Below are 25553 nucleotides of genomic sequence, written 5' to 3' on the forward strand. Positions count from 1 at the left end.
CACACACATAGACATACACACTCACACACACACACACACACACACACACACACACACACACACAGACACACTCACACTAGCTTATTTTTTATATGCTTAGCTCAATGGCCAGGCCTTCCTTAGCTATAGAGCCCTTCTTTTCACTCCCAGCTCAGCACTCTAAATCTGCCCTCAGCTTAGTTGCGTTTCTAATCTCCCGCCTGCTTCCCCAGGCCCAGTTGGGGAAGTCCTGCCTATTCCACCCAGCTCACTGGCCACTAGCATCTTTATTGATTGACCAACTGGGGAACAGGATCTTCAGGGTTCACATGCAGATTTCCGATCGGAGCATCAGAACCACCCTCTACAGCCTTTAGCTTCCAAATCAGAGAGGCTCTGAGTTCTATATGATCAGAGAAGGATAACCATTCATGTCTGTCCTTCAGTTTCTTACCCTGTGAAGAGTGATCTGGTGACATTCACTTACTGTTCACCTTCTGTTATAAATAACACAGCCTTACACCTATCTTAGAACCTTATATGATATACCTTCAGCTGCTTCTAGAATGGATCCTTAGAGAAGGACATCTTAGAGAGTGTTGTGTGCTTAGTCCTCTAGTACAGCACATCTGGGCATGGTTCATATTGTAACCCCACTACCCCAGAGGCTGGAGTAGATCTCAGGGTTAGACCAGCTTAGACTACCTAGTAGTAGACCATCTCAAAAAGAAAAACAAAAAAACAAAGACCAAATGATTAGGACTAGGCAAATGTTTGTTTATTTTTACTTTATATATGTGAGTGTTTTGCCTGCCTGTATGTGTATACACCACATGCATGTCTGCTGTCAAGGAGGCCACAAGAGGGCATTTGATATCCTGGACTTCAGTCACAGACAGGTGTTGGCTGCCATGTAGGTAGTAGGAACTCTTCTGCAAGAGCACTCAGTGGCTGCCTTAATCTAGTTTATTACAATAAAGTGATTTTATTTTTATTTAATGGTTACTTGTTTTTATGCACATAGGTTTTGCCTGGGTGTGTATGTCTATGTGAGAGTGTTGGATTCCCTGGAACTGGAGTTACAGACAGCTGTGAGCTGCTGTGTGGTTGCTGGGAATTGAACCTTGGTCCTCTGGAAGAGCAGCTACCTCAGAACCACTGAGCCACCTCTCCAACCCCATGAAGTGATTATATTAAAAAAGCAAAACAAAACAGAACCACCCCCCCCCCCGACTTCTGGGGTGTATCCAGCATTTTAGAATGACAAACATGATCTGCTGTTTAGTAAACTAATGTAATCATTAGAAAGCCACTTTATAAATATTTCCATAAATGATACTGGGGTATTATCAAAGAAAGCATTACAAAATTCTGTATTTAGAATGCTTTACACCAGCGGTTCTCATCTTTCCTAATGCTGTGACCCTTAATAAAGTTCCTCATGTTATGGTAACCCCCAGCCATAAAGTTATTTTTGCTTGCTGCTGTTGTGAATTGTAATGCAAAAATGTGTATTTTCCAATGGTCTTAGGAGACCCCTGGGTCTTAGGATACCCCTGTGAAAGGATTGTTTGACCTCCCTAACGATTGAGACTATAAACTATATATAGTCTTTAAACTATAGTGGAAACGTTTCAAAAGGACACAAAGGAGTGTGTGTGTGTGTGTGTGTGTGTGTGTGTGTGTGTGTGTGTGTGTGTGTGCTGTGAGCTTGAAGTCTGACTTAGGTTGCATTTGTGTAATTGCCTTGTTCTTTTGCAGAACCAGATTGAGGCGGAACTGAACAAACACTGGCAGCGGTTGTTAGAGGGTCTTTCTTACTACAGACCTCCCAGGTATGGCACGTGTTCACGCCTGCTGGTGCTAGTCCTGTCCTCATCCCCCAGGACCCAGCATGGGTAAAACTGTCCTGCGTGCTTCTGCGGTTGCTCAACAGCAAGTGAGCAGTCGGGGTGCCTGTCGAAAGGGGGTTACTTCCCTCCACAGTAACCCAGTTGTCAGCCATCCTTCCCAGACAGTTTCTCTGGAGCACTGGCTCTCCTGGAACTCTCTCTGTAGAACAGGCTGGCTTGGGGATTTATTGAGTATTCAAGTACTATTTTTTTTCTTTTCTTTTCTTTTCTTTTTCTTTTTTTTTTTTTTTAAATTTGTGTCTCTTGTCACAGCCAGTCACAGCCAGAGGTCAAAGGTCATGAGCTTTCAGAAGCTGGCTCCCTCCTGTCACTGTGGGCCCAGGGACTCATGTGGGCCAGGCTTGTACAGCAGGCGCTCTTTACCCACCCACTAGTCAAGTACTGTTTGTAACATCTCCAGTTCACCACATTTTTGTTCTAAGTGCAGAGATAGAGCAAGCAGTGAAAAGGTTGCTGACAGCTGGTACTTGTGTGATGCTGCTTTTTCCAAACATTCTTCATGAGATAGTTAGGCAGGGGATTCGTATGGTAAGAAAGTCATCAGGAGGCTGGAGGTACTACTCAGTGGTTGAATGCGGTACACCAAGGCTCTCAAGTCAAACTCTAGCACCACGACAAAAAAAGTACGCTGTATCGTCATCACAGTCTTGTTAATTAATTGTTTTTATTTATTCTTTTCTCATATACTACCCCGACTGCAGTCCCCTCCTCCCCTCCCCTCTCAGTCCTTTCACCCCATTATCATACATCATTTCATCTTTCTTTGGTGAGAGTGCTTGAGATAGCTTCTCTGTGTAGCCTTGGCTGTCCTGGACCTCACTCTGTAGACCAGGCTGGCCTCAAACTCAGAGCCACTCTGCCTCCTGAATGCTGGGAGTAAAAGCATGCGCCACTACCTCCTCCTGGTGGCCCTTTGTGTGGCGGGTATTCTCCACTGGAGAAAGTAATGCAGTCACCCAAAGAGTACACACAAGTTCAAGTTCCAGGGGAACTGGTGCCCTCCTCCTGGAGGCCCTGGACACACATGCAGGCCACACACCTGAACGGTAATAATAAAAAGGCAGGGGAACTGATTGATTCCTGTGCGTTCTCACTGGGCACAGAACGCTGGGAGCTGCGCGTTCCAGCTGTTTCTCTGCCAGCCTCTTTCACACACTGTCCTCTTGGCGGGTAAAATCAAAATTCCTGAAACCTGCAATTTAGCAATTAGATTTCTATGTTTTTGTTTATTTTTTTAAAGATTTATTTATTTATTTATTTATTTATTTATTTATTTATTTAATGTATGTGAGTACACTGTTGCTGTCTTCAGACACACCAGAAGAGGGCATCAGATCCCATTACAGATGGTTGTGAGCCACCATGTGGTTGCTGGGAATTGAACTCAGGACCTCTGGAGGAGCAGTCAGTGCTCTTAACCGCTGAGCCATCTCTCCGGCCCAAATTCATATGTTAAATACTCAATCCACAATACATCCCCAGAATAAATTAACTGCCAATCAATAAAAATAGAAACCACCCACCTAGATAAGGTAAAATTGATCTGGACCACCTGAATCAGAATCATCTTTCTCCGTCGACTCCATCTTCATTTTCCTCTCCTTCCTAGCCTTTTCCCCGCCTGCCCTTCCTTCTCATCTAATGATAGACCACACCTTATCCTGGACCTGCCTTGCTGCACCGTGACATCATCCTACACACACCCATACACATGAAGAAAAAAGTTTAGAAAGTTTTAGGCAATAACATGGCATTAGAAGTCTGATAAAATGTTTGTTTGTTTGTTGAGACAGCTCTGTCTGACTTGTAACTACTATATAGATTAGGTTGGCCTTGAACTTAAAGATACCTGCCAGCATCTGTCTCTCAAGTGCTGGGAGTTAAAGGCTTATGGTTCTATGCGTTGACACCACGCCTCCATGCCTCCACACCTCTACACCTAGCTAAATGTTTTGTTTTTTTTTAAATAACTAAAATTAAACTCTAGACTGTATCGTCATTTAACGTTTTTTTGTCTTTTCGAGCTCTGGGGTTGAGCTGAAGAGCCTCTCAACGGGTGCTCTGCCAGCTGACCTACATCCCTAGCATCCCTAGGCCTGAGTGTCGTGCTCTCACATGCTGCATTCAGTTGTCATGTGTCCCTGTCTGGGCTCAGCTGTGACTGCGTCTCAGTTTCTTCCTTGCTTTCCTGACTTCGAGCAGGTTTAAGTAGAGTGACTGAGTATTTTATGGAATGTCTTCCACTTTGAAGTCTTTGTCACTGTGTACTTGGGGTCTGGGCTTTTCAGAGGCATCACTTCAGCCGGCATGTGCTAGACTTATGCAGCAAGCGGTGATGTTGCCCTTGGTCACTCTACTGAGGAGTTCCAGGACAAGGACACCTGACGTGGCCCTCTGGCCTCCACATATGCTCCCCTCCAACGTGATTAAAGATGCATCTACAAGTAACACTATTGTCACTAGGGTATAAGGCTCATAGCTGATTGTGTTACATAGGCATAGCCAGTTCTGTGTTACAAAGTTTACTATAGATGCGAATGCATATGTATTTTACGGGCACTAAAGGGAAAAAGAAGGCCAGTGCCATTGACTGTTTTTATTTTCTCCCCTTGGCGGTTGTTGTGAATGAGGAAATAACTTAGCGTTTTTCTCACAGTCCAAGCTCAGCTGAAAGAGTGAAGGCTAATAAAGATGTGGCGTCACCTCTGAAGGAGCTGGGCTTAAGAGTCAGCAAGTTCTTGGTGAGTAAGAATGAGCAGGGGTTGGGGACTTAGCTCAGTGGTAGAGTGCTTACCTAGGAAGCGCAAGGCCCTGGGTTCGGTCCCCAGCTCCGAAAAAAAGAACCAAAAAAAAAAAAAAGAATGAGCACAGGGTCAGCTTGTGCTGCTGCGGATGTCTGCAGCTTCACCGTTGATGACATTATACGAGCGCTAAGCATCACGGCTGTTGTTCACTTACCGTTTCTCGCTCTAGGGTCTGGACGAGGAGCAGAGCGTGCAGTTGCTGCAGTGTTACCTTCAGGAGGCCTACAGGGGTACTCGGGACTCACTGAAGGTTTGTGGCTCTGTCCAGCCCCCATTGGCCTTTCTCCCTTGTAGGGTTTGTGTCCTTGCTCTGTACATAAGCAATTAGAGATCTGTAGGTATTAGGAAAGATTTATTTATTTGGTTTTTTGAAACAGGATTTCTTTGTATAGCTCTGGTTGTCCAGGAACTACCTTTGTAGAACAGGCTGGCCTCAAAATCAGAGCTCTACCTGCCTCTCTCCAGTGCTGGGACTAAAGGGGTGCGACCCACTGCCCAGCTAGGCAGGGCTCTACAGCTGGGGAGACGCCCAGTGTGTGTTCACTCTTGCAGGGGTTGGAATGTCAAAGAATTACATGTAAGTGAGAGAGCTGAGAGAGCATCCAGCCTGCCCAGCGTCAATCTTTTGTAGAAAGAGACAGACCAGAGGAGAAGGGAAGGATTTGAGCGCCAGTTTGGATAGACTTGGCTTAAACATAAGGTAGAGATGTTTACAGAAACAAAGTAGAAGGGCAGTCATGAAGGGTGCGGTGCATCTTTTTCTCTGCCAGTTGAATTCCTCTTTAAGACAGTTTCTTGACTACTCTGTTTTCCTTCAGACAGTCCTGCAAGATGAGAGGCAGAGCCAGGCCTTAACCCTGAAGGTAAGCACTGATTGCTGGCTCATTCTCTGGTGGACACTTGTGTGGTAGCTTCCAGCTCGCAGGAACTCAGTGTTCAGAACACCTCACTATATAGATCTACCTCCCTGTGCTCCTCAGTACTGGGTAATAGGGGCATGTGAGACACATCCTATCTTGCCTCATTTTTCTAGGTCTTAGTTGAGGCTTCTTAACCCCAGGATCCAGCTGAGGAATTTTTCCCAGAGTGCCTTCTGCTGCTGGTGCCTAGAACTCATTTGGGGATGACTGTTCTCCAAGGCTCAGTTAGCTTGAGATTTTGTGCAGAGAGGGACAACTCAGGGATTCAAGGATGTCAAGCAAGCATCCCCCACTGAGTCCCCGTCTGTCTTCTTAGATTAGATGCAGCAGGATCGGTCTGTAGTCTGTTCTGCAGCCTTCTCACTTCAGGGCTGTCCCAGGGATTTGAATTCTGGAGTATTTCCTGTTGACACTCAATGCAGCTCAAGTCTGTTGCTTGAAACATGACCGAGCATGTGGTCCTGGTAGATGGATGTTTGTTTTATGTATTTGATATACCAGTTTGTATCTTCTGTATTATTTAGACCCTTTGAGAACTCATGCTAGAAAATTGTAGAAGGAAGTAGAAATTCTTCCTAGCCCATATAAAAGATACACAGTCAGGGTCTTTTATTTATAGCTGTGAGCCTAGACTGGGCGGGCTTGGAGCTACTCTAAGTTTCCCAGCTGTAATATTGCTGGTTTTCATGGCCATCTCCTCTCATGGTCGCCTCCTCCAGTCTCTGTGTCCTTCCTTCTTCTCTCCTGCCTCTACCTGCAACCTCAGCCACGTAAATGAAAACCTGTCTACTTCTACCTGTTGCCCAGTCATAGGCTTTAGTCCTCGCTTGACCAGTTAACCCGGGGAGCAAGGTTACATAGCATCACTTGGTGTTCATGATGATCTCCTCGTCGGGGGCGACCAGATCTTGGGGGCCAGAATTTAGCATTTGAATACAAGCAACATCATACCAACCCACTAGAGAGAAATTGGTTTTTGGAAATTTGTTTAGATTATTAAGTAATAATTCCTTCGGTCTTCCATGACTGTGGAGGATCTGATTCAGTGAGTTTGCATTCGTGAGGGCTGTTATTTGTAAGTTTCTGTCTGTGTTTAAAATTGTTATTGGCCTGGAGGTGGTTCAGAGGCCTCAGTTGGGTTCGTAAGACCCGTGGCAGCTGATGCCTTGCCTGCAGTTCTAGGGCACTCTTTGCCCTTCTTCCTCTGGCTGTGGTAGGCACCTGCATCATGTGGTACACACAAACAAACATAAAGAGAAGTGAATTTAAGATGTTTGTATCTCGTGTATACCTCCACAGCGGGCGTGTGGAGGGCAGAGAATGACGTGTGGCAGTTGGCTCTCCTTCCACCGTGTGGGCCTGGAGCTGGAGCTCGGGTTGTCGGGTTTGTTGACCTTTCCCACTGAGCCATCTTTCCTGCCTTCCACTCACAGTTTTGAAGGATCTGATCATCAGCAGTTATAAAGTTGAGTCTTCTTTTTGCAAGAGTGAGTGATTGATTTTGAAATTTTGTATTTTCACCCTAGATTGCAGATTACTATTACGAAGAAAGAACCTGCATTCTTCGCTGTGTCTTACACCTTCTGACATATTTCCAAGATGAGCGCCATCCCTACAGGGTGAGCCTGCTTGGTTTGCTTTTCCTCTATCCTGTGTCCTTCAGATTTGCATAATCTCATATCACTCATTCTCTAGAATGCTTACATTTTATTCTACACACGAGGTTCTGTGTTCTGGTTTTTAAGGCCGAATATGCTGACTGTGTTGACAAACTAGAGAAGGAGCTAGTTTTAAAGTACCGACAGCAGTTTGAGGAGCTGTATAGAACAGAAGCACCGACTTGGGAGACGCATGGCAACCTCATGGTATGTAGTCCTTGGGCTTATCTCTAGCTCAGCAGAGTAACGTGCCTTGTTCAGGGCACCCTGGTGGAGTTAGACACCTGAGCATATGTGTAGGAGTGGGTCAGAACAAAACTCTGACTAATGGTCCCTGGTTCTGAGCCTTTCCTTGGTCTGTTTTATCTTTTTTTCTTTCCTCATTTGTGTTAGGATTATAGGGTTAAAACCCACCCAACCTTCTTTGGTTTTTACTTTGTTTCCTAAAATACTCTCAGCAGTTAATGGCATTCTAAACCCACGATTCATCTGTTTGGTTGAGAAGTGCTGAGGGAGGCTGAATGAGCGTAGGATCTCTCTCTCTGTTCCACCCAGGCTGTCTGTGTCTGCCTCAAGGCATCCTCCTGCCTTGGCTGTGCACACTGGTTTCATTCCTTTGTGATTTTTTTGTATCATGTGTAATATTAGTCTGCTCCTTTCATTGTAAATGCCAGACTAATCACTGTATAGTCCTAGTGTCACTCTTGCTTTGGTTGCAGGCAGAACTTCATACAGGGTAGCTGCAAACTCCCTACATAGCCAAGGCGAGTCTTGAGTGCCTAATCTTTCTGTTCCCACCTCCCAAGTGCTGGGCCTACAGGCAGTGCCACCACACCAAGATACTTTCTTATTTTGAAATAATACATTAATGTTAAAAGATGTCTGTTCGGGGGCTCTATTCAGTGGTAGCAAACTTCCCAATATGGTTGAGCAGCAAAACAAACAGAAACTTCAACATAAACAAATGCTAATAATATGATATAAGGAAAGTACCCACGCCTGACTAATGTTACAGGTCTGAAATCCAAGATATTTAGCATAGCTAGAGTTTCTTGGACATGCCAGCATTTGAATGATGACACAGACTTCCTGATTTTATCATATCCTAGGCCTTAGCTTAGGCCACTACCCAGTTAGTTCACAACTGTGAGTGGGGAAGGTAATGAACCAAGAGACTAACAGTACCAAGGTCCAGCCAGTCCTCACCTTTCTGCCGGTACAAAATTGACAATTGAATAATATGAAGACAACCTTCACACAGTGTACAAAAGTCACCTCAACAATTTAGGAGACAGAGCCAGAACAATGTTAGTCCAAGGGCCAGTCTGGGCTAGAGATTTGAGTTTAAGGCCAACCTGAAGAACTGAACACGACCCCGTTTTAGTGGAAGAACACTTGTCTGCAGAGACATGAGGGCCCACCCCCATTTTTCCCAACACTGCCCCTCCAGAGGATGATAAAAACAGATCCGTGACAGACAGGTTGGAGAGTGGGCTCTGCAGGCAGTGGTAGTTACTGTTTCTTCCAGAGGGCCTGAGTCTTTACACTAAGCAGGGAGGCTCATACCATGGTAACTCCAGGTCCAAGGAGTCCCAACATTTCTTCTGACCTCCAAGGGCACTTACACATATGTGGGATATACACAAAGACACATATGCATAAATAAACATGTAAGACAACCAGAACCATTTACAATGCAATGCATCGAATTATACTGTCTCCTTAGGGAACTTATAGTAAAGCATAAAATGGTAATGAAAACAGAGGGTCCCGAAAAAGAAGCCTAACAGAGCCTAAAGTCAAATGCACAGAACCTGAAGGTACTGCAGAGAGCCGTGACTGAATGGGAAGACACACCAGACACACCACCAGACACCACCACCAGACACACCACCAGACACCACCACAATCCTTTGTTTTTGACACAGCCTCTCTGTAGCCCTGGCTGTCCTGGAACTCACTGTATAGACCAGACTGGCCTTATCTCAGAGATTCTACCTCTGCCTCTTACATCCTCACATTCTTGAGTGTAGAGATTCAGCACCATTAAGGGGTGACTTGATTTGATAGCTGTTAACTCCAAAATTTCATCTTCCCAGAAAAAAAAAATACTTTTGTGTTTTAACCTGTCTGTTGTTTTGAGAATCACCATGTTCATGTAACTTTTTTTTAAAGATTTATTTATTATATATAACTACACTGTCGCTGTCTTCAGACACACCAGAAGAGGGCATCGGATCCCATTACAGATGGTTGTGAGCCACCATGTGGTCGCTGGGAATTGAACTCAGGACCTCTGGAAGAGCAGTCAATGCTCTTAACCGCTAAGCCCATTCTTTTTTCTAAAAACTAAGTTGAAAAAAAGAAGAAAGAAATGAGTAAGTGTGGAATTTAGAAGCATCTAGACATTGGTTTTGGCTCAGTGCTTGCCTTTGAAAACATGAGGCCTTAGGTTCAATGGCTGTTCTGCCTCTACCCATCCCGACCCCCAACAACAACACAAAAAGATGAGGCTTAGTGTTTAATTTTCAGAAATTATATAAAAATAATAGAAATTATAGAAAAATCTTTTTACAAAAACAAGGTGTGTTAGTTTGTGGATGTGGATCTGGTGTGTGTATATATAGAGTCCATACAGTTTCCAAAGCACGCATACATAGGTCAGAGGAAATATTGCAGGAGCTGGTTCTTTCCTAACCGTCCTGTGAGTGCTGGGGGTTGAGCTCAGGTCATTAAATGTGGCAGCAAGTACCCTTACCCTCTGAACTGTCTTGTCAGTTTCTGATAAAGGGTCTTACTCTGTAGTAAGTAAATTACTCTGTAAATGAAGAACAGGACAGTTCTTCTGTCCTGTCTTACGTCTATTTAATTAGATAGAGGTAACTAGCTAAATACTAGCCAGTCTGCCTAATGCTTCTTTCAAAAGAGGTGGAGACTACACTGCTGGAAGGGTGTCGTCCTTGAGATACTGTTAAACAAAAAGGGAAGTGGCCAAGTAATTAGTAATTAGTATAAATGTTATTTTGTTTAGAGGAAGAACATAGGCTGAATCAGAATCAGTTATTGCATTTGGCACATTGCTGGAAAGAGACTGGAATCCAAAATGGTTGCTTTGTACAGAAGTGTAGGTGACTCGGCAATAGAAATAACAGAGACATTGTTTCTTTTTGGTTCTTTTTTTCAGAGCTGGGGACTGAACCCAGGGCCTTGTGCTTCCTAGGCAAGCGCTCTACCACTGAGCTAAATCCCCAACCGAGACATTGTTTCTTTATTCATAAGAGACACCATTCTGTACTTTGTGTATTGTTAAAACCTTATTATTGATATGTTATCCAATAGAAAGAACACTCTGGGGGCTGGATGTCATGATACACTTTCTAACCCCAGCACTTGAGAGGTGGTGAATGTAGGATCCCTGAGTTTGAGGTCAGCCTTGTCTACATAGCTGGCTCTAAGCTAGGGAGTGCTTCTTAGTGAGAGCCTCTGTATTAAAAAGATTAAGTTAATTTGTATTGTAGTCTAACTGATATCTTTCCCATTTTCTCTCTGGTGGTGCAGACTGAGCGTCAGGTGTCTCGGTGGTTTGTTCAGTGCCTCCGGGAACAGTCCATGCTACTAGAAATTATTTTCCTCTATTATGCATACTTCGAGATGGCACCTAGTGACCTACTGGTACTTACCAAGATGTTCAAGGAGCAAGGGTTTGGTAGTAGGCAGACCAATAGACACCTTGTGGATGAAACCATGGATCCCTTTGTAGATCGCATTGGGTAAGTCTGAATGATTGTGGTTATGAAATGTGTACAGTGTTTAGTCCTCTGGTGTTGGAGCAGAGAGGGAAGATGTACTATTCCCTTAGTGTGTGGGGAGGTAGCTGTGTGTGTTGGCATGTCCTGTTCATTTGGGAAGTATAGTCTGGAATTAAGGGGACTTGTTCTCTCAAAACTGTCCTGTTCTTATCATTATTTCTACTTTTGTGTATGAGTGTTTTGCTTTCGTGTGTGTGTGTGTGTGTGTGTGTGTGTGTGTGTGTACATGTGTACTATTTGTGTACCCGTGTGTGTGTGTGTGTGTGTGTGTGTGTGTGTACATGTGTACTATTTGTGTACCCGTTGGCTTTAGAGGACAGGAAATGGCATTGAGTCCCCTGTATGGCCTCCTGTGTGTGGGGAACTGAACTGGATCCACTGCAAGAGTAGCGAATGCTCTTCGCCGCTTAGTCATCTCTTTAGCCCCACAGACATTCTGCCTCTTCTTTGTTTTTCAAGACAGGGTTTCTCTGTGTAGCCCTGGCTATCCTGAAACTCACTCTGTACACCAGGCTGGCCTGGAACTGAAAAGCCTGCCTCTGCCTCCCAAGTGCTGAGATTAACGATGTCTCCTCAACTGCCCAGCAAAGACGTTCTGTCATAGTCTAGGAGGTCAGTCCACTCATCCCTTCAACAAAGAGTACTTGGTGAGCTGCTAGAACAGGCTCAGTGCAGGGACCACGATGACACTGAAGAGTGGGAGGTTTGGTCTCTGCTGTTTGAAGTCCTTGTCTAGATTCTTTTAATGTATTTTTTTCTGTACTGATGGCTATGGATATATCCACATGTTGAGGCCTTCTATACTGTGAGGAAAGAAAGGCATTTGAGGAATGAAAGCTGGTCAGTTGTAAGTAATGGCTATAGACACTTTCAGTGTTAGTTCCGAGTCGTCTTGAGTGATACACACGGCCACAGGCCAGTGTCAAGTACTTGCAACTGAGGTGCACTAGAAACAAGAACATAAAATACATTCCAAGGTTGGAGATTCAGCTCTGGTGGAGTACGTGCTGCTTGTCACACACGGGCCCTGGGTTTGGTCCTCAGCACCACAAAACCAAACCCTTTTGTCTTTAAAAGCACAGCAGGGGCTGGGTGATGGAGGCACACACCTTTAATCCCAGCATGGGAAGGCAGAGGCAGAGGCAGGAGGATCTTTATGAGTTTGATGCCAGCCTGGTCTACAGAGTAAGTTTCAGGACAGCCAGGGCTGCACAGAGAAACCCTGTCTTGAAAAACAAAAACCAAAACCAACCCAGGCGCAGTGGGAGCAAAGAGTGTGAGAATGCTCCTCAGTAACCGTTGATGGCGAGTACATTGTAGCTGCCGTCAGTTTCAGCACAGCTCAGAACAGCGTGACGGAGACGATGGATGGTGTGGGTTTCCCTCTCCAGGTACTTCAGTGCCCTTATCCTGGTGGAAGGCATGGATATTGAATCCTTGCACAAGTACGCGCTGGACGACAGGAGAGAGCTGCACCAGTTTGCCCAGGATGGGCTTATCTGCCAGGTGAACTTGCAGAGCCCTTCCCTTTTTGGGATGATTTTTAACCTCTGAACTACCCTGATGCACAGAATTTTTAGTGAGGTCTGGGAGAAGTCAGTTATTTGTGCAGAGATGATCACTGAAGCTGATAGGAAGCCGACTCACTAGCACGGGTGGCCTGAGGACAAAGCCTTTGGGGTTATGGGCATTCGTGGGTTTTATAAATAAAAAGAGGGGGGTGATGAATAATGATTAGAAAGACAGAAAGGGAGAGGTCATGGAATGTTCAAGAAGGATCAGGCTGATAACAGCTCTAAAGTCTTAATGTGTATTTTATAGTTTTAAACTAAGATCATATAAAGTCAGAGAAAATTGTGGGCAACTGTTAAGAGTGGTTGGGTTTCCTAGCAGGGGGTGGGCGGAAGGTGCGGACAGTGTTGTGGAGGAGCCAGGGTCTTGAGGTGATAGGCTCGCTTGAACATGCTGACGTGCCTTTACCTCTCATAGACTGAAGTATTTTCTCCCCTCCCTTAGGATATGGATCGTATAATGTTGACCCTGGGAGACATTCCACACCATGCCCCTGTGCTTTTGGCCTGGGCTCTCCTCCGTCACACACTGAACCCAGAAGAGACCAGCAGTGTGGTCAGGAAGATAGGGGGCACGGCCATCCAGCTGAATGTGTTTCAGTACTTGACTCGACTGCTCCGGTCACTTGCCAGCGGTGGGAATGATGTAAGGCTTCATTTGTTGGGAGTTGAACATGAGAAGGTCAGGCCCTGGAGAACAATGAGACCTGAGGTAGTGACTTGGCTCATTGTGGTTTTTATTCTTTATTGAGGTAGGATCTTTGTCTGTAGCCCTAGCCAGCCTTGAACTCTTGGTCCTCCTGCCCTAGCCTCTGAAGGGGTGGAAGCACAGACATGTGCCACTCTGCCAGCTTTGTGATGATGTCACTGGCCTTGTAAGATGGTCAGACAGCAGTCTTAGCACCCCGAAGTGATATCTTACTTGTCGAGGGAATACCAGCTAACGTACACCTTAGAAAGCTGAGACCCAGGAAGAGGTCCTTTGCCACAAACAGCAATACTTGGTAAGTGGTAAACAGAGTCTGAATGATAAGTCTGAGCACGTGGTTCTCAGCCTTTGGGGGTCGGATGACCCTTTCATAGGGGTCACAATCAGAAAAAAGTAATTTACATTACAATTCATAACAGTAGCCAAATTACAGTTATGGAGCAGCAACGAAATAGTGTGTGTGATTGAGGTCAGCACAGCATAAGGCACTGTGTTAAAGGATTGCAGCGTCAGGAAGCTTGAGAACACTGCTCTACAGGGACTTTCAAATAGCTTCTCAGATTTATTACTTTATAATCTGTTAGAGACAAAAAAGCAAATTCTTGAGATTTCCTTAGGAATACTGGCTGCAATATTACAATTTTAGAAGTCATTGAATTTTGGACATCTGACTGAGAACTCGTTCACCTGTAGCAGTAAGTGGGAAACTCTTCTGAGTCTCTGCTTGAGGCTCAGATGGACTTTGCTGGTTGATTTAGTTAGCTCATGGTGATGTACCAGGGCCAGTCTCAGCGGTCAGATGTTTACCTCACATCATTGGGGTCTGAGAATTAATCTTCTGTGCCACCCCCCCCCCCCAAAAAAAAAAAAAAAAACCCAGGGAGAGGAGGAAGAGAAGTAGAAAAGGTAGGTTTGGCATTGGAATCTTTGGTTTCCCCTACTGAGTAGAAGACTGTGCTCCTAGAAAAGCCTGCTCAGATGTTTGTAACCTCACTCCTGTCACAGTCACCTTCATGGTGGCCGGAATGTAGAGCTGGGAATGTCCTGCACGATCTAGAAGTAAACTATGGCACAGCAGGCAGCAGGCGTTGCTCACTGTTTAGAAATCAGTGACTTTGTATCTCAGGAGACAGAACCAGGCAGATCTCTGAGTTCAAGGCCAGCCTGGTCTACAGAGCAAGTTCCAGGACAGCCAGGGCTACACAGAGAAAACCTGTCTAGAAAAGAAAATAAAAGGAGGAGGAAGAGGAAGAAGAAAAAGAAAAAGAAATCCACTATGAAACCCTGAGAAAATATGGAAGAGGGCTGTGTATACAACTTGGTTATATACAGCATCCCCTAGCATACATGAGGCCTGGGTTTGATTCCCAGGTCCCAGCAAACCCTTTCCATGCCCATGAAAACCAGTTGGAGAATCCTGATGCATATTACTAACTAAAGAAGTAAATTTGAAGGGGCCACATAGTGTGTCGTTCCACCAGTGTGACATTCTTGGGACTGTCAAAAGGGGCTGCTGCCAAGGCTGAGCTGGGAGGAGGGTGAGTCTGTCAAACGGGGCTTCTGGGGCAGTGAGGAGCTTTCTCTGATGTCAGCCTAAAGCTGCCAAGAGCTGCTCTTTGGGTCTGGGGATTAAGCTCAGTAGCAGAACATGAGCCTAGCCATTTGTCATGAGACCTGGGGTTCAAACCCCAGTACCACAGGAAGTTTTACAAAGAACTTAGTCTTAAAACAGAAACCTCAGCTGATAGGTAGGCACCTCTCTGAGCTGCAGGCTGATGACTATTGGTGTCTCATTTGGATTCGCTTATAGAGGCTCTAGGGCGTATCCAGTGTCTTGGCTGGATGTGGTCTTTTTTCATTTTCTTTTCTTTTTTGTTTGTTTCTTTGTTGTTGTTTTGAGATAATTTCTCTCTGTAGCCCTGGCTCCCAAGTTCTGGGGTTAAGGGTGTGCATCACATGGCCCGGCTCCGGTTTTCTTTTTATCCACAAAAACTTGGTCATTTTGAGATTAGTTCCTTTGGTTTTAGTCCTGGGTTGTAATGTTTGTTAGTCCTTCCTTCTAATCTTGCAACTAAATTAGGAGAGTTTGGGATTCCTTCGGTTGGTTCTCAAGGGCTCTAACTATGGTGGCTGAGTCTTGCAGAGTCCTGTTGTTCAGACTTAGCCACTTGTTGTCTTGTCATTCCAGTGCACCACGAGTACCGCCTGCATGTGTGTCTACGGTCTTCTCTCCTTTGCTCTCACCTCACTGGAGCTGCACACACTGGGCAACCAGCAGGTCAGTACACGGCTGTCCTAGCACTGTCAGGCTACCCCTCAGTTACAGTCCAGTCACCACACCACCCTCAGAATTGCTTCTTGCTATTTCTATTCTACTTATTTATTTCTTTGTTTATAGTTTTTAAAGACAAGGTTTCTCTGTGTAGTCTAGGCTGTTATGGAACTCGATTTGTAGACAGGTTAGCCTAGAACTCAAAGGTCTTCTTTCTGCCTCTCCCTCTGCCTCCTGAGTGCTGGGATTAAAGGCGTACACTACCACTGTCTGGCTTTATCATTTGTAATGATCAGTGTTTTATAAATTGATGAAAATGAGATTGTTGTCAATTGAAGGACTCAGTTTTTCTGCCCTGTCCTTTGAAGCATAGAAAGGGTTAAAGCCCAGGTAAAATGTTAAGGCCCGGGGTTGGGGATTTAGCTTAGTGGTAGAGCACTTGCCTAGCAAGCTCAAGGCCCTGGGTTCGGTCCCCAGCTCCAGAAAAAAAAGAAAAAAAAAAAAAAAAACCAAACAAAATGTTAAGGCCCAGGTAACAGTTCCTGGCTGGCCTGCCATTTTATGCTGCTACTAATATTATAGGGACCCTTTCCCATATTGGAAACCAATCACATCAGTTAAATACTGCTTTATGTAGTTACCCATAATAAGCTTGGACCCAAACCAACCACCCAGTAGCACTTCTGTACGAGTGTATAGGCTTTGGTATTTACCTTTATAAGCCGCCCCTGGGATGGACCCCAAAATAAGAGAGACACCTGGATCAATGTAGAATAAGGCTTCCATTTTGAGTAGGGATTGAGTAAAGTTTAAGTTCCCAAAACCTCCCTGGGAACTTACATCCTATTTAGCAGATGGAGACATGTGCATGGGTGACTGACATCCTGGTTGGCAAGCTAAGACATGAATGTCAGGCAAGGCAAGTCCCATCCTGCTTGACAAGGCATGAATGTTAGACAAGGCAGCAGTTGACTACCCCAACCAATGGGAGCAGGGTAAGTATACAGCAAAGGCATGTTCCTAAGGAAGTCCCCTAATCCTAAATCTTGATTGGTAGAATAACTGGACACAGATGATTATGAGTCTCAGTCTTAAAAGCTTTGTAGAATCTTTTTTTTTTACATCTGTAATTTTGTTTTAATATTTATCCATTTATTATATATAAGTACACTATAGCTGTTCAGACACACCAGAAGAGGGCATCAGATCTCATTACAGATGGTTGTAAGCTACCATGTGGTTGCTGGGATTTGAACTCAGGACCTTTGGAAGAGCAGTCAGTGCTCTTAACCACTGAGCCATCTCTCCAGCCCAGCTTTGTAGAATCTTAACTCACTGTCATGGTTCAGATGGGAGCCCTGATTGGTCAGTACTGCTCAATAAACTAGCCGTGTCTGAGACTGGTGTTTATGTGGTTTGTCAGGTGACTGCTGTGACAAAACTATCCACTGCATAATCCTGCACTCCAACAGAAAATTAGAAAATGGTAAAGTTCTTGTGACTTCAGCTTTGACCTTATCCTTTGACATTGATCGGGAAGACCTGATGCTTTGGTAGAAAATGTTCAACTAGTTGTGGTGCATACCTTCGATCCTAGAACAGGAGACAGAGGCAGGAGGATCTCTGTGAGTTCAAGGCAGCCTGTCTACTGACAGCCAGGGCTTCATACTGAGACTCTGCCTTTAAGAAATGAAATAAAGGAAGAAAATGTCCTAGGGCTGGAGAGATGGCTCAGCACTTGCTCTTAGGGGACTTGAGTTTGGTTTCCAGAATCCACGTGATAGTTCCCAACTGCCTATACCCCTACCTCCATGGAACCTGATGCCCTCTTTTGCCGTCCACGGGCTTATGCATGCATACTTGTGATACTGAGTGAGTGAGGTTTCACTCAGTACTCCTTAAGTGACTGGCAGATGTCAAATGTGTTAAGCTAAGTGCTAAGGACACAGTAAGTTAGAAAGATACTGTTTCCGACTTAAGTGCTTAGGTGTAAGCATAATAATGGCACCATCTTTTTTGTGTGAGAGGTTGTGTCAAAACACAGTATTACCGACTTTCATCATTTCTATCCTACAGATCTGCATTTTCAGATCAAGAAGTTGAATTTGGTGGCCTAGCTTTGTGGTGCACGTCTTTATTCCCAGCACTCAGGAAGCAGAGGCAGGCGCATCTCTGAGTTCGAGGCCAGCCTAGTCTACATAATGTGTTCCAGGCCAGCCAGGGTTACACAGAGAAACTCTGTCTTGGGGGGGGGGGGGGGAGAAGGTGACTTTGTGGATCTGTGTGCAGAGAAGAAATGCGTGCCTCAGCTTCTCAAGCAGTACTAGAACCATAGGCTTGCAGCAACATGCCAGAACTTCAAACTAGGCAGCATTTGCCATGACTAAGCCAGAACTCTTGACATGCTGTGTGACATGTTCACTGGTGTCCTTGTGGTAATGGAATACCATACAAAAGATAAAGTCGTTCATGCCAGAAAGACAAACCATTTCCTTCTCTCCACAGGATGTAATTGACACAGCATGTGAAGTCCTGGCAGACCCTTCTCTTCCAGAGCTTTTCTGGGGAACAGTAAGTATGTCAGGGGGACTTGTGCTGTAGCATTCTCTATAGCAGTGTTTCTCACCCTTCCTAGTGCTGCGACCTTTAGAGTACAGTGCCTCATGATGGGGTGAGCCCACATGAAATTATTCCATTACTACTTCACAACTCTAATGTGGCTGCTGGTTTGAATCATAATGTGAATTCTGTGTTTTCTAATGGACTCCTGTGAAAGAGTTGTTCGACCTCCACAGAGGTGATGACCCCAAGTTGAGAACTGCTTGCTCTAGAGTAAAGAGAATGATCAAACATTTCTGAGAAATTTTTAGAGTTAACATTTAACAGTCCAGGGCCCAGCTGGTCAGCACTTTCGTTGTAATGTGCTTCCAACTCCCTCTGGAGATGCTGCTGTTTTCTGCAGAAGCCTTGCAGACCACTGAGAAACGCTGTTATAAGATACTTTAAGGAGCTGGAGAGATGGCTCAGCAGTTAAGAGCATTGACTGCTCTTCCAGAGGTCCTGAGTTCAAATCCCAGCAACCACATGGTGGCTCACAACCATCTGTAATGGGATCTGATGCCCTCTTCTGGTGTGTCTGAAGGCAGCTACAGTGTGCTCACATATATAAAATTAAAAAAATAAATCTTTTTTAAAAAAGATATTTTAGATTGGACAGTACTTGTGTGTGCTGGCTAAGTGTCGGTGTGATTTTGGAGTAGTTCTCAACTTTAATAGAAGCGTTTAATGGAAGAAATTATACTGCTTGCCTATACAAAGGGTGTACAGGAGGAGGGCACTGGCTAGACAGGCAGTATATCATTTTTCAGTGGAATGTGAACATCTTAAATTATTAAGAAACTGTTATTTATCTCTATATAAAGGAAAACTGTATTTCTAGGTTTTCTTTTAAATGTATGAACTTTTAAAAAATATTTCTTTTAATGGACGGTGGTGGTGGACACCTTTAATCCTAGCACTTTGGAGGCAGAGGCAGGCAGATCTGAGTTTGAGGACAGCCTGGTCTACAGAGTAAGTTCCAGGACAGCCAGGGCTACACAGAGAAACTCTGACTCAAAAGAAGAAAGGAAAGAAAAAAGAAAAATACTATTTATCTTTATTTTCATTTTATGGGTATAATAATATATCTGTGCACATGTGCATACAGTGCCCAGTGCCCGTGGAGGCCAGACAAGGATGTTGGATACTGGAGTTGGGAGTTGCAGACAGTTGTGAGCTGCTGGGCGGGAGTGGGGTCCTCTGAAGCTCAGTCAGTTTTCTTCCTGCTGAGCCTGTTTTTGAGGATTTCTGAGCACTTAGGAAAAGGGATGACTTTGTCCTTTCTCCTTTAGGAGCCAACCTCTGGTCTTGGGATCATTCTGGACAGTGTGTGTGGGATGTTTCCCCATCTCCTTTCCCCACTTCTACAATTGCTCCGAGCCCTCGTGTCAGGGAAGTCCACTGCCAAAAAGGTGAGTGGTTTGGTCAGATTCCTAAAGCGTAGTGGGAGCGCTGGCTGAGGTGTCACTGGCACTCCTGTGTGCATCTGCATTGCCAGGGTGGAGTAGTCTGAGGTGAGTGAAAGATGCCAGTTGGCTGGTGTCCCCTCAGTTCTGTATGGGCACATTAAGATCATTCTGCTAGGTACCTGTGCTGTGAGACTAAGTGCTGCCTGGTACCTGCTTAGAGGGGAACAAGTTACACTCTGAGGGTGTGCTGGTGGTTAGTGCAAGGCCCTGGGTTTGATTGGCGTGGGTGGTAGGTGAGAGAAAGGAGAGGCAAGCAGAGAGAGCCAAGTCTGTGTGCAGAGTAAGGGGAACTTGGTTTAGGTGTGGAATGGTGAAGCCTAACTGAGAAGAGCAGAGGGCAGTTTTAAGAAGAGCCTTCTTTAAGAAGAGTCTGGGAGGAGGTTAGTAGACGGGCACAGACAGCTTACTGACTTAAAGAGCAAATGTAGAGCCCTTTGTATACCCCGTGAGTGAAGCTATGACTAGGTTTCTTTCTGGGTGTTGGCAGGTGTACAGTTTCCTAGATAAAATGTCTTTCTACAATGAACTTCATAAGCACAAGCCCCATGACGTGCTCTCTCACGAGGATGGAACGCTGTGGCGGAGGCAAACGCCCAAACTCCTGTACCCTCTAGGTAAGACGTGCTCTGCACACCCCTGTTTCAGGGGACAGTTGGCCCTGATGCTGGCTGCATTCTCTCACAGGAGTGCCCATGAGGCCCTTCCCCGTCTTCTCACTCCCTGTTGGTTCACTGAGTGCTGAGCGCCCCAACTCTGTGCTCGCTCGCCCCTCCTTCCTGGCTTCTTCGCCTTTTCTTCTTTTTTCTCTTTGCTGTTTGTTTGCTCTTTGTTTTCAGGGCTTCTTATCTTGCTAGTAGTCCACGCCGGCTCACAGTACATGATTTCCCTACTGCATTCTGAGCTTCTGCCTTTCTTTTTCTAATCACTGTTTTTGCATCACTGGTTTCTCTTGCTCTGTTTATTGTTGCTGTGCTGTAACGAGGTCAGCAGGACAGGTCTGCGTCACACAATGGGTGAAGGATCTGGTGTCTCCCTTCCACAGAATCCCTCTAAGTCATACTTGACACTTACAGACTGCATCGGGGGCCTCTTGCTAATCGTCCCAGTGTTCCTGTTGCTGTGATGTGCAGCGCAGCCAGAGCAGCCCGGGGAGGAAAGGGGTGTTTTCCTCTGCAGCTCCGTGTTACAGTTCGTCATCAGAGGAAGTCAGAATAGGAGCTGAAGCAGACCGTGGGGGCACTGCTTACTACAGTGGGCTGGGACTTCACCATTAGTCCAGAAACTGCCCCACAGACTTACCTGCAGGCCAGTCTGGAGGGGATATTTTCTCAGTTGGATTCTTGCTACTGACTCTAGCTTGTATCACGCTACCATGTTGGTAGCAAGCGCACTGATTCGGGACGCTATCTGAGCACCTTCTCTTGCTCCAGGGCAGCACTCAGGGCTCGGTTTCTGAAGAAAAGCCCTGCTGAGGATGTGGGGACAGTTCATGACTCTGGAGAGGTGTGTGTGTGTGTGTGTGTGTGTGTGTGTGTGTGTGTGTGTGTGTGTGTGTGTGTGTGTGTGTGTGTGTGGTGTGTGTGTCTCTGTGTATGTGGTGTGTGTGTGTGTGTGGTGTGTGTGTGTCTCTGTATGTGGTGTATGTGTGTGGTGTGTGTGTGTGGTGTGTGTGTCTGTGTGTGTGTGGTGTGTGTGTCTGTGTGTGTGTGGTGTGTGTGTGTGTGTGTGTGGTGTGTGTGTGGTGTGTATCTGTGTGTGTGTGTGTGTGTGTGTCTGTGTGGTGTGTGTGTGTGTGTGTGTGTGTGTGTGTGTGTGTGTGTGTGTTAGCCAGAGGCTGGCTTTGTGTTTATCCTGACTTGATGCTGACTTGATAACTTTTCACCCCTTAAACACTGCAGGTTTTGGTGATTTGCCTTTTAAAGGTTTCCCCCACAGAATCTAAGCAGTATGATATAGAATCGCTCCCGGATTGTATGGTTCTTTTCAGCACTCTACAGTTTAAGCCTTCTAGAGCTACAAACCAATACATCCTAGCCAATTTTGACTAGTTTAGTAATACAAAATATCAGCACACAGAAGAAAACAAAACCTGTCTTTTGTTATGCATATAATTCAAATAGCAAACTAAAAGAAAAACAGTTTTGCTGCTTTCTGTGTGTACATGTTGATATTAATGAAATATTCCTATATCATGTTTAGTTTTAGCATTTCAATTTGATTTAAACCTTTGTTTTGAAGGGGTTGTTTGTTTGTGTATGTGTTTTTTGGTTGTGAGCCTAGCCTTTAACGGCTGAGCCATCTCTCCAGCCCTGTGTATGTGTTTTTTGAGACAGTGTCTGTCAGCATAGCCCTAGCTATTCTGGAACTTACTCTGTAGACCAGGCTGTCCTCAAACTCAGAAATCCTACGCCCCGAGTGCCAGAAACGAAAGGTTTGAGCCACAGTGCGCTGCTCGGCGAGAGTCTATACAAGTCCTTGTAGAAATCACAAATGGAATAATGCGCTTTCTTCTGATACTGTCAGACTTCTACAAGCGTACTGGCAGCTCCACCATGTGGAGAGACTTGGGCATTGTTTGCTAAGTAATGTCAGAGTGAAAGTTAGTGAAAATCCAGTGGTGTTTCACTGACCTCTTACACAAGTGATTGTGCAGCCCGTGAACTGATGTGTAATGTGGGTCTGGAGGGTCAGGATGGCACCAAAGCACTCCAAAGGAGGTGGGTCTCATTCGTCATCATCATGCGGCATTTGGCATCATGTTTTATAATGTGACTTAAAAGTCAGAATTAAAAGTTAATAGGCTCAAAGAAGTAGAAAATAGTTCTTCTAATGTTTTGGGTTAAGATTTGACATTGGGCCGACTGTGGTAGAGACAGAAACAGGCAGATTGCTGTGAGGATGAGACCAACCTGGTCTACACAGCAAGTTCTGGGACAGCCAGGATTAAATATTGAGACCGTGTCTCAAAAGGAAAAAGACTGGATTAGCAAACTGCATGAAAACAATCACCATTGTAGTCTCTACCTGCTCGGCAGTGGGACTTCTGTGAGCCATCGTTGACTTGGTACATGGCTTACTCTGCTTTGTTCGCTAGGTTCTTCCACCCTGTCTCAGTGGAGTAATAATCCTCTTTATACACAGAGTGCATGGTCCAGAGTGCAGCTATGGCGAGAACAGCTTGTACAGCAATGTACAACAGGCTCAGATTTGGAAAGACTCAGCAACATTTTGCCAGCTTAGTTATTGCTTTTCGAATATTCCATGAAACTCAGCCACAATGGTGCTCCTAGGAGCTGCCTTAAAATGTTTAAAGATCAACGGGCTCTGCAAACCTTCCTGGCACAGTAGAGATGACTGATGGCTAAGCATACGTGCTGCTATTCCAGAGGACACCTCAGTACCACATAGAGAGGCTGATAAGCAGTTGTCTTGGTGACTTTTCTTGGTTGTGTCTCCTACAAGGACCAGCAGTGGGCTCCCTCTTCCTTCTCATCCTCTCCTACTGTTCTCGTTGGCATTGGGCCATTGTGAATAACACTGCGCTGGACATAGGAACTCTTAGGTCCTAGGGTTTCATTCTCAGTGAACACAGTCCTCGTAAAGGGATGGCAGGTGAAAAGGACTGTATAAAGTGGAAGCTTCCGAATAGCTGTTTGGGAGATAAATGAACGAGTGCTGTATGTGTAGAGAGGACTGCTGCTCCATTTAAAAGAGAAGGTTTTATCGTGGAGCATGGCTTGTTGGTATTTGTATTAGTCACAAAGCACAAGTATTCTTTTTGTTTTGAGACTAGTCTTACTTTGTAGCCCAAAATAGATTCTGCCTCCCAAGTAAACACTGGGATTAAATGAGAGGCAGCCCTACAGCAGGTAGTTCTATGAATAACACAAGAAATTTGATGTTAAGTGTACTGAAACCAGGCTGGGTGGCACACAGTTGTAGAATTCAGCTACCTGAAAGATTTGAGGCTGAAGGATCACTTGAGCCTATGAGTTCAACACCAGCCTGAGCAGGACTGTGAGATCTTGTCTACCAGCTACCTAACTAAGACCGTTTAGTGTGTGTGCTTATACTGGATTATGTTTATGGAGGTTACAGGACAACTTTTTGGAATTGGTTCTCTCCTTCCATCATGCGAGGTCCCAGGTGTCTGAGTTGGGTCATTATGCTTGGCAGCAAGTGTCTTTATCTGGTGGCCCTGATTTTTTGTTTGTTTTGTTTTGTTTTTAATTTGGGGCAAGTCAGGTGTGGTGGTACACACCTTCCTTCAACCCCAGTACTTGAGAGGCAGAGGCAGGCAAGTCTTTGTGAGTTAGAGGCCAGCCTGGTCTACACAGTGACACCCTCTCTAGAGAAAAAGAAAAAACAAAAGAGAAAATTTTGGGGTCAAGATCTCAATTCCCAGGGTGGGTTTAAACTCCTTGTGTTCCTCCGCTTCAGCCTCGGAAGTTTGAGGTTTCTGGTGTGCGTATGCTAGCGCAATTAGCATTTTTAACATAGAAGTCTCGGCGAGATGTCTGCTGAGCAGTCCTGTCTGTGTATTGGGTAGTGCTGTCTGCCAGACCCTCCTCCCGGATGTGTACTAGGGTTACAGGCATTTCTCTTCCCTAGGGGGTCAGACCAACCTTCGAATTCCTCAGGGCACTGTGGGCCAAGTCATGCTGGATGATAGGGCTTACCTTGTACGCTGGGAATACTCCTACAGTAGCTGGACCCTCTTCACCTGCGAGATTGAAATGCTACTCCACGTTGTCTCCACAGCAGGTAAGGGGCTCTTAGAGAGCAAGTGATAGGAAGAGTGGGTGTGCTTGCAGGAATGGAGGCAGAGACCCAAGTTGAAGGTAAAATTGGAAGCCATCTAGCCTGGGGTCTGAACACGCACACAGTTATCTTTTTATAGACTGGTGTGCTGAGAGGTCACAGGCTGTCTGTCCCCACAGATGTGATCCAGCATTGCCAGCGGGTCAAGCCCATCATTGATTTGGTTCACAAGGTCATCAGCACAGACCTGTCCATAGCAGACTGCCTGCTGCCCATCACATCCCGCATCTACATGCTGCTGCAGCGGTGAGTCCGTGGTTGGGAGCTTGCAGCACTGACTGTTGCTTTCCTGGAGCCTGGCCCTGAGCTCCGTGGGAGTCTTGTGGCCGTGATTCACCAGCCAAGGGCTTTCCTGTTCCTCAGAGCAGTGTGGTGAGCACTGGAGACTCCTGTTACTTCTCTCCCTGGGCTCAGCGCTTTGTTCTCTAAGCAGGTTGACGACGGTGATCTCCCCTCCGGTAAACGTCATTGCTTCTTGTGTCAACTGCTTAACTGTCTTGGCTGCTCGAAATCCAGCAAAGGTGAGATGAGAAGTCTTTGTAGCAGCTAAGAGATTCTCATGTGGTGTGAACATCTGGAAGGATGTAGACACTGAATTCTTCTTTTTCCTTCTCAGGTCTGGACTGATCTTCGTCACACAGGTTTTTTGCCATTTGTGGCCCACCCTGTCTCCAACATGACTCAGATGATTAGGTGAGCCAGGTCCTGAGTGGGTAGACCATACTGCAACGAATTGTTCCTGGTCGTGTCCAGTCTGCCTTTATTCATTTTAAAGAGCCTTCTGTCTTCTCGGGCCTGAGGGTCATTGGGGATAAGATGAAGAAGGGGCACAGCCCTGCTCTCCTCCGGGTACACTGGTGTTTCACGGGGTTTTATTTTGTTTCCCAGATAGGGTTTCACTAAATATGTAGCCCTGGCTGGCCTGGAACTTGCTATGTAGACCAGGCTAGCCTTGAATTCATAGAGATCTGCCTGCTTCTATCTTCTGAGTACTGGCTGGTTCACAATTTTTAACCTTTTGAGGGATAGA

The 25553-nt window shown here is 45.5% G+C and overlaps 1 protein-coding gene across 4 annotated transcripts in view; it reads left to right on the forward strand.

The window, feature by feature from the left end:
• Positions 1 to 25553, forward strand: part of Nup188 (nucleoporin 188) — a 56349-nt gene that overhangs the window by 10769 nt on the left and 20027 nt on the right. For all 4 annotated transcript variants that reach the window (XM_087653536.1, NM_001427655.1, XM_087653537.1 and 1 more), the window contains exons 3-19: positions 1741 to 1814; positions 4549 to 4633; positions 4866 to 4946; positions 5515 to 5559; positions 7143 to 7235; positions 7362 to 7481; positions 10833 to 11044; positions 12475 to 12589; positions 13100 to 13300; positions 15552 to 15641; positions 18141 to 18206; positions 19526 to 19645; positions 20190 to 20316; positions 24314 to 24466; positions 24643 to 24769; positions 24957 to 25044; positions 25140 to 25216. In XM_087653536.1, coding sequence (XP_087509662.1) covers positions 1741 to 1814; positions 4549 to 4633; positions 4866 to 4946; positions 5515 to 5559; positions 7143 to 7235; positions 7362 to 7481; positions 10833 to 11044; positions 12475 to 12589; positions 13100 to 13300; positions 15552 to 15641; positions 18141 to 18206; positions 19526 to 19645; positions 20190 to 20316; positions 24314 to 24466; positions 24643 to 24769; positions 24957 to 25044; positions 25140 to 25216 — 1874 coding nt within the window. The remainder of the gene's footprint in view (positions 1 to 1740; positions 1815 to 4548; positions 4634 to 4865; positions 4947 to 5514; positions 5560 to 7142; positions 7236 to 7361; positions 7482 to 10832; positions 11045 to 12474; positions 12590 to 13099; positions 13301 to 15551; positions 15642 to 18140; positions 18207 to 19525; positions 19646 to 20189; positions 20317 to 24313; positions 24467 to 24642; positions 24770 to 24956; positions 25045 to 25139; positions 25217 to 25553) is intronic.

Source organism: Rattus norvegicus, chromosome 3 (genome assembly GCF_021556685.1).
Source record: "Rattus norvegicus strain SHRSP/BbbUtx chromosome 3, alternate assembly SHRSP_T2T, whole genome shotgun sequence".
Taxonomy (NCBI): Eukaryota; Metazoa; Chordata; class Mammalia; order Rodentia; family Muridae; genus Rattus; species Rattus norvegicus.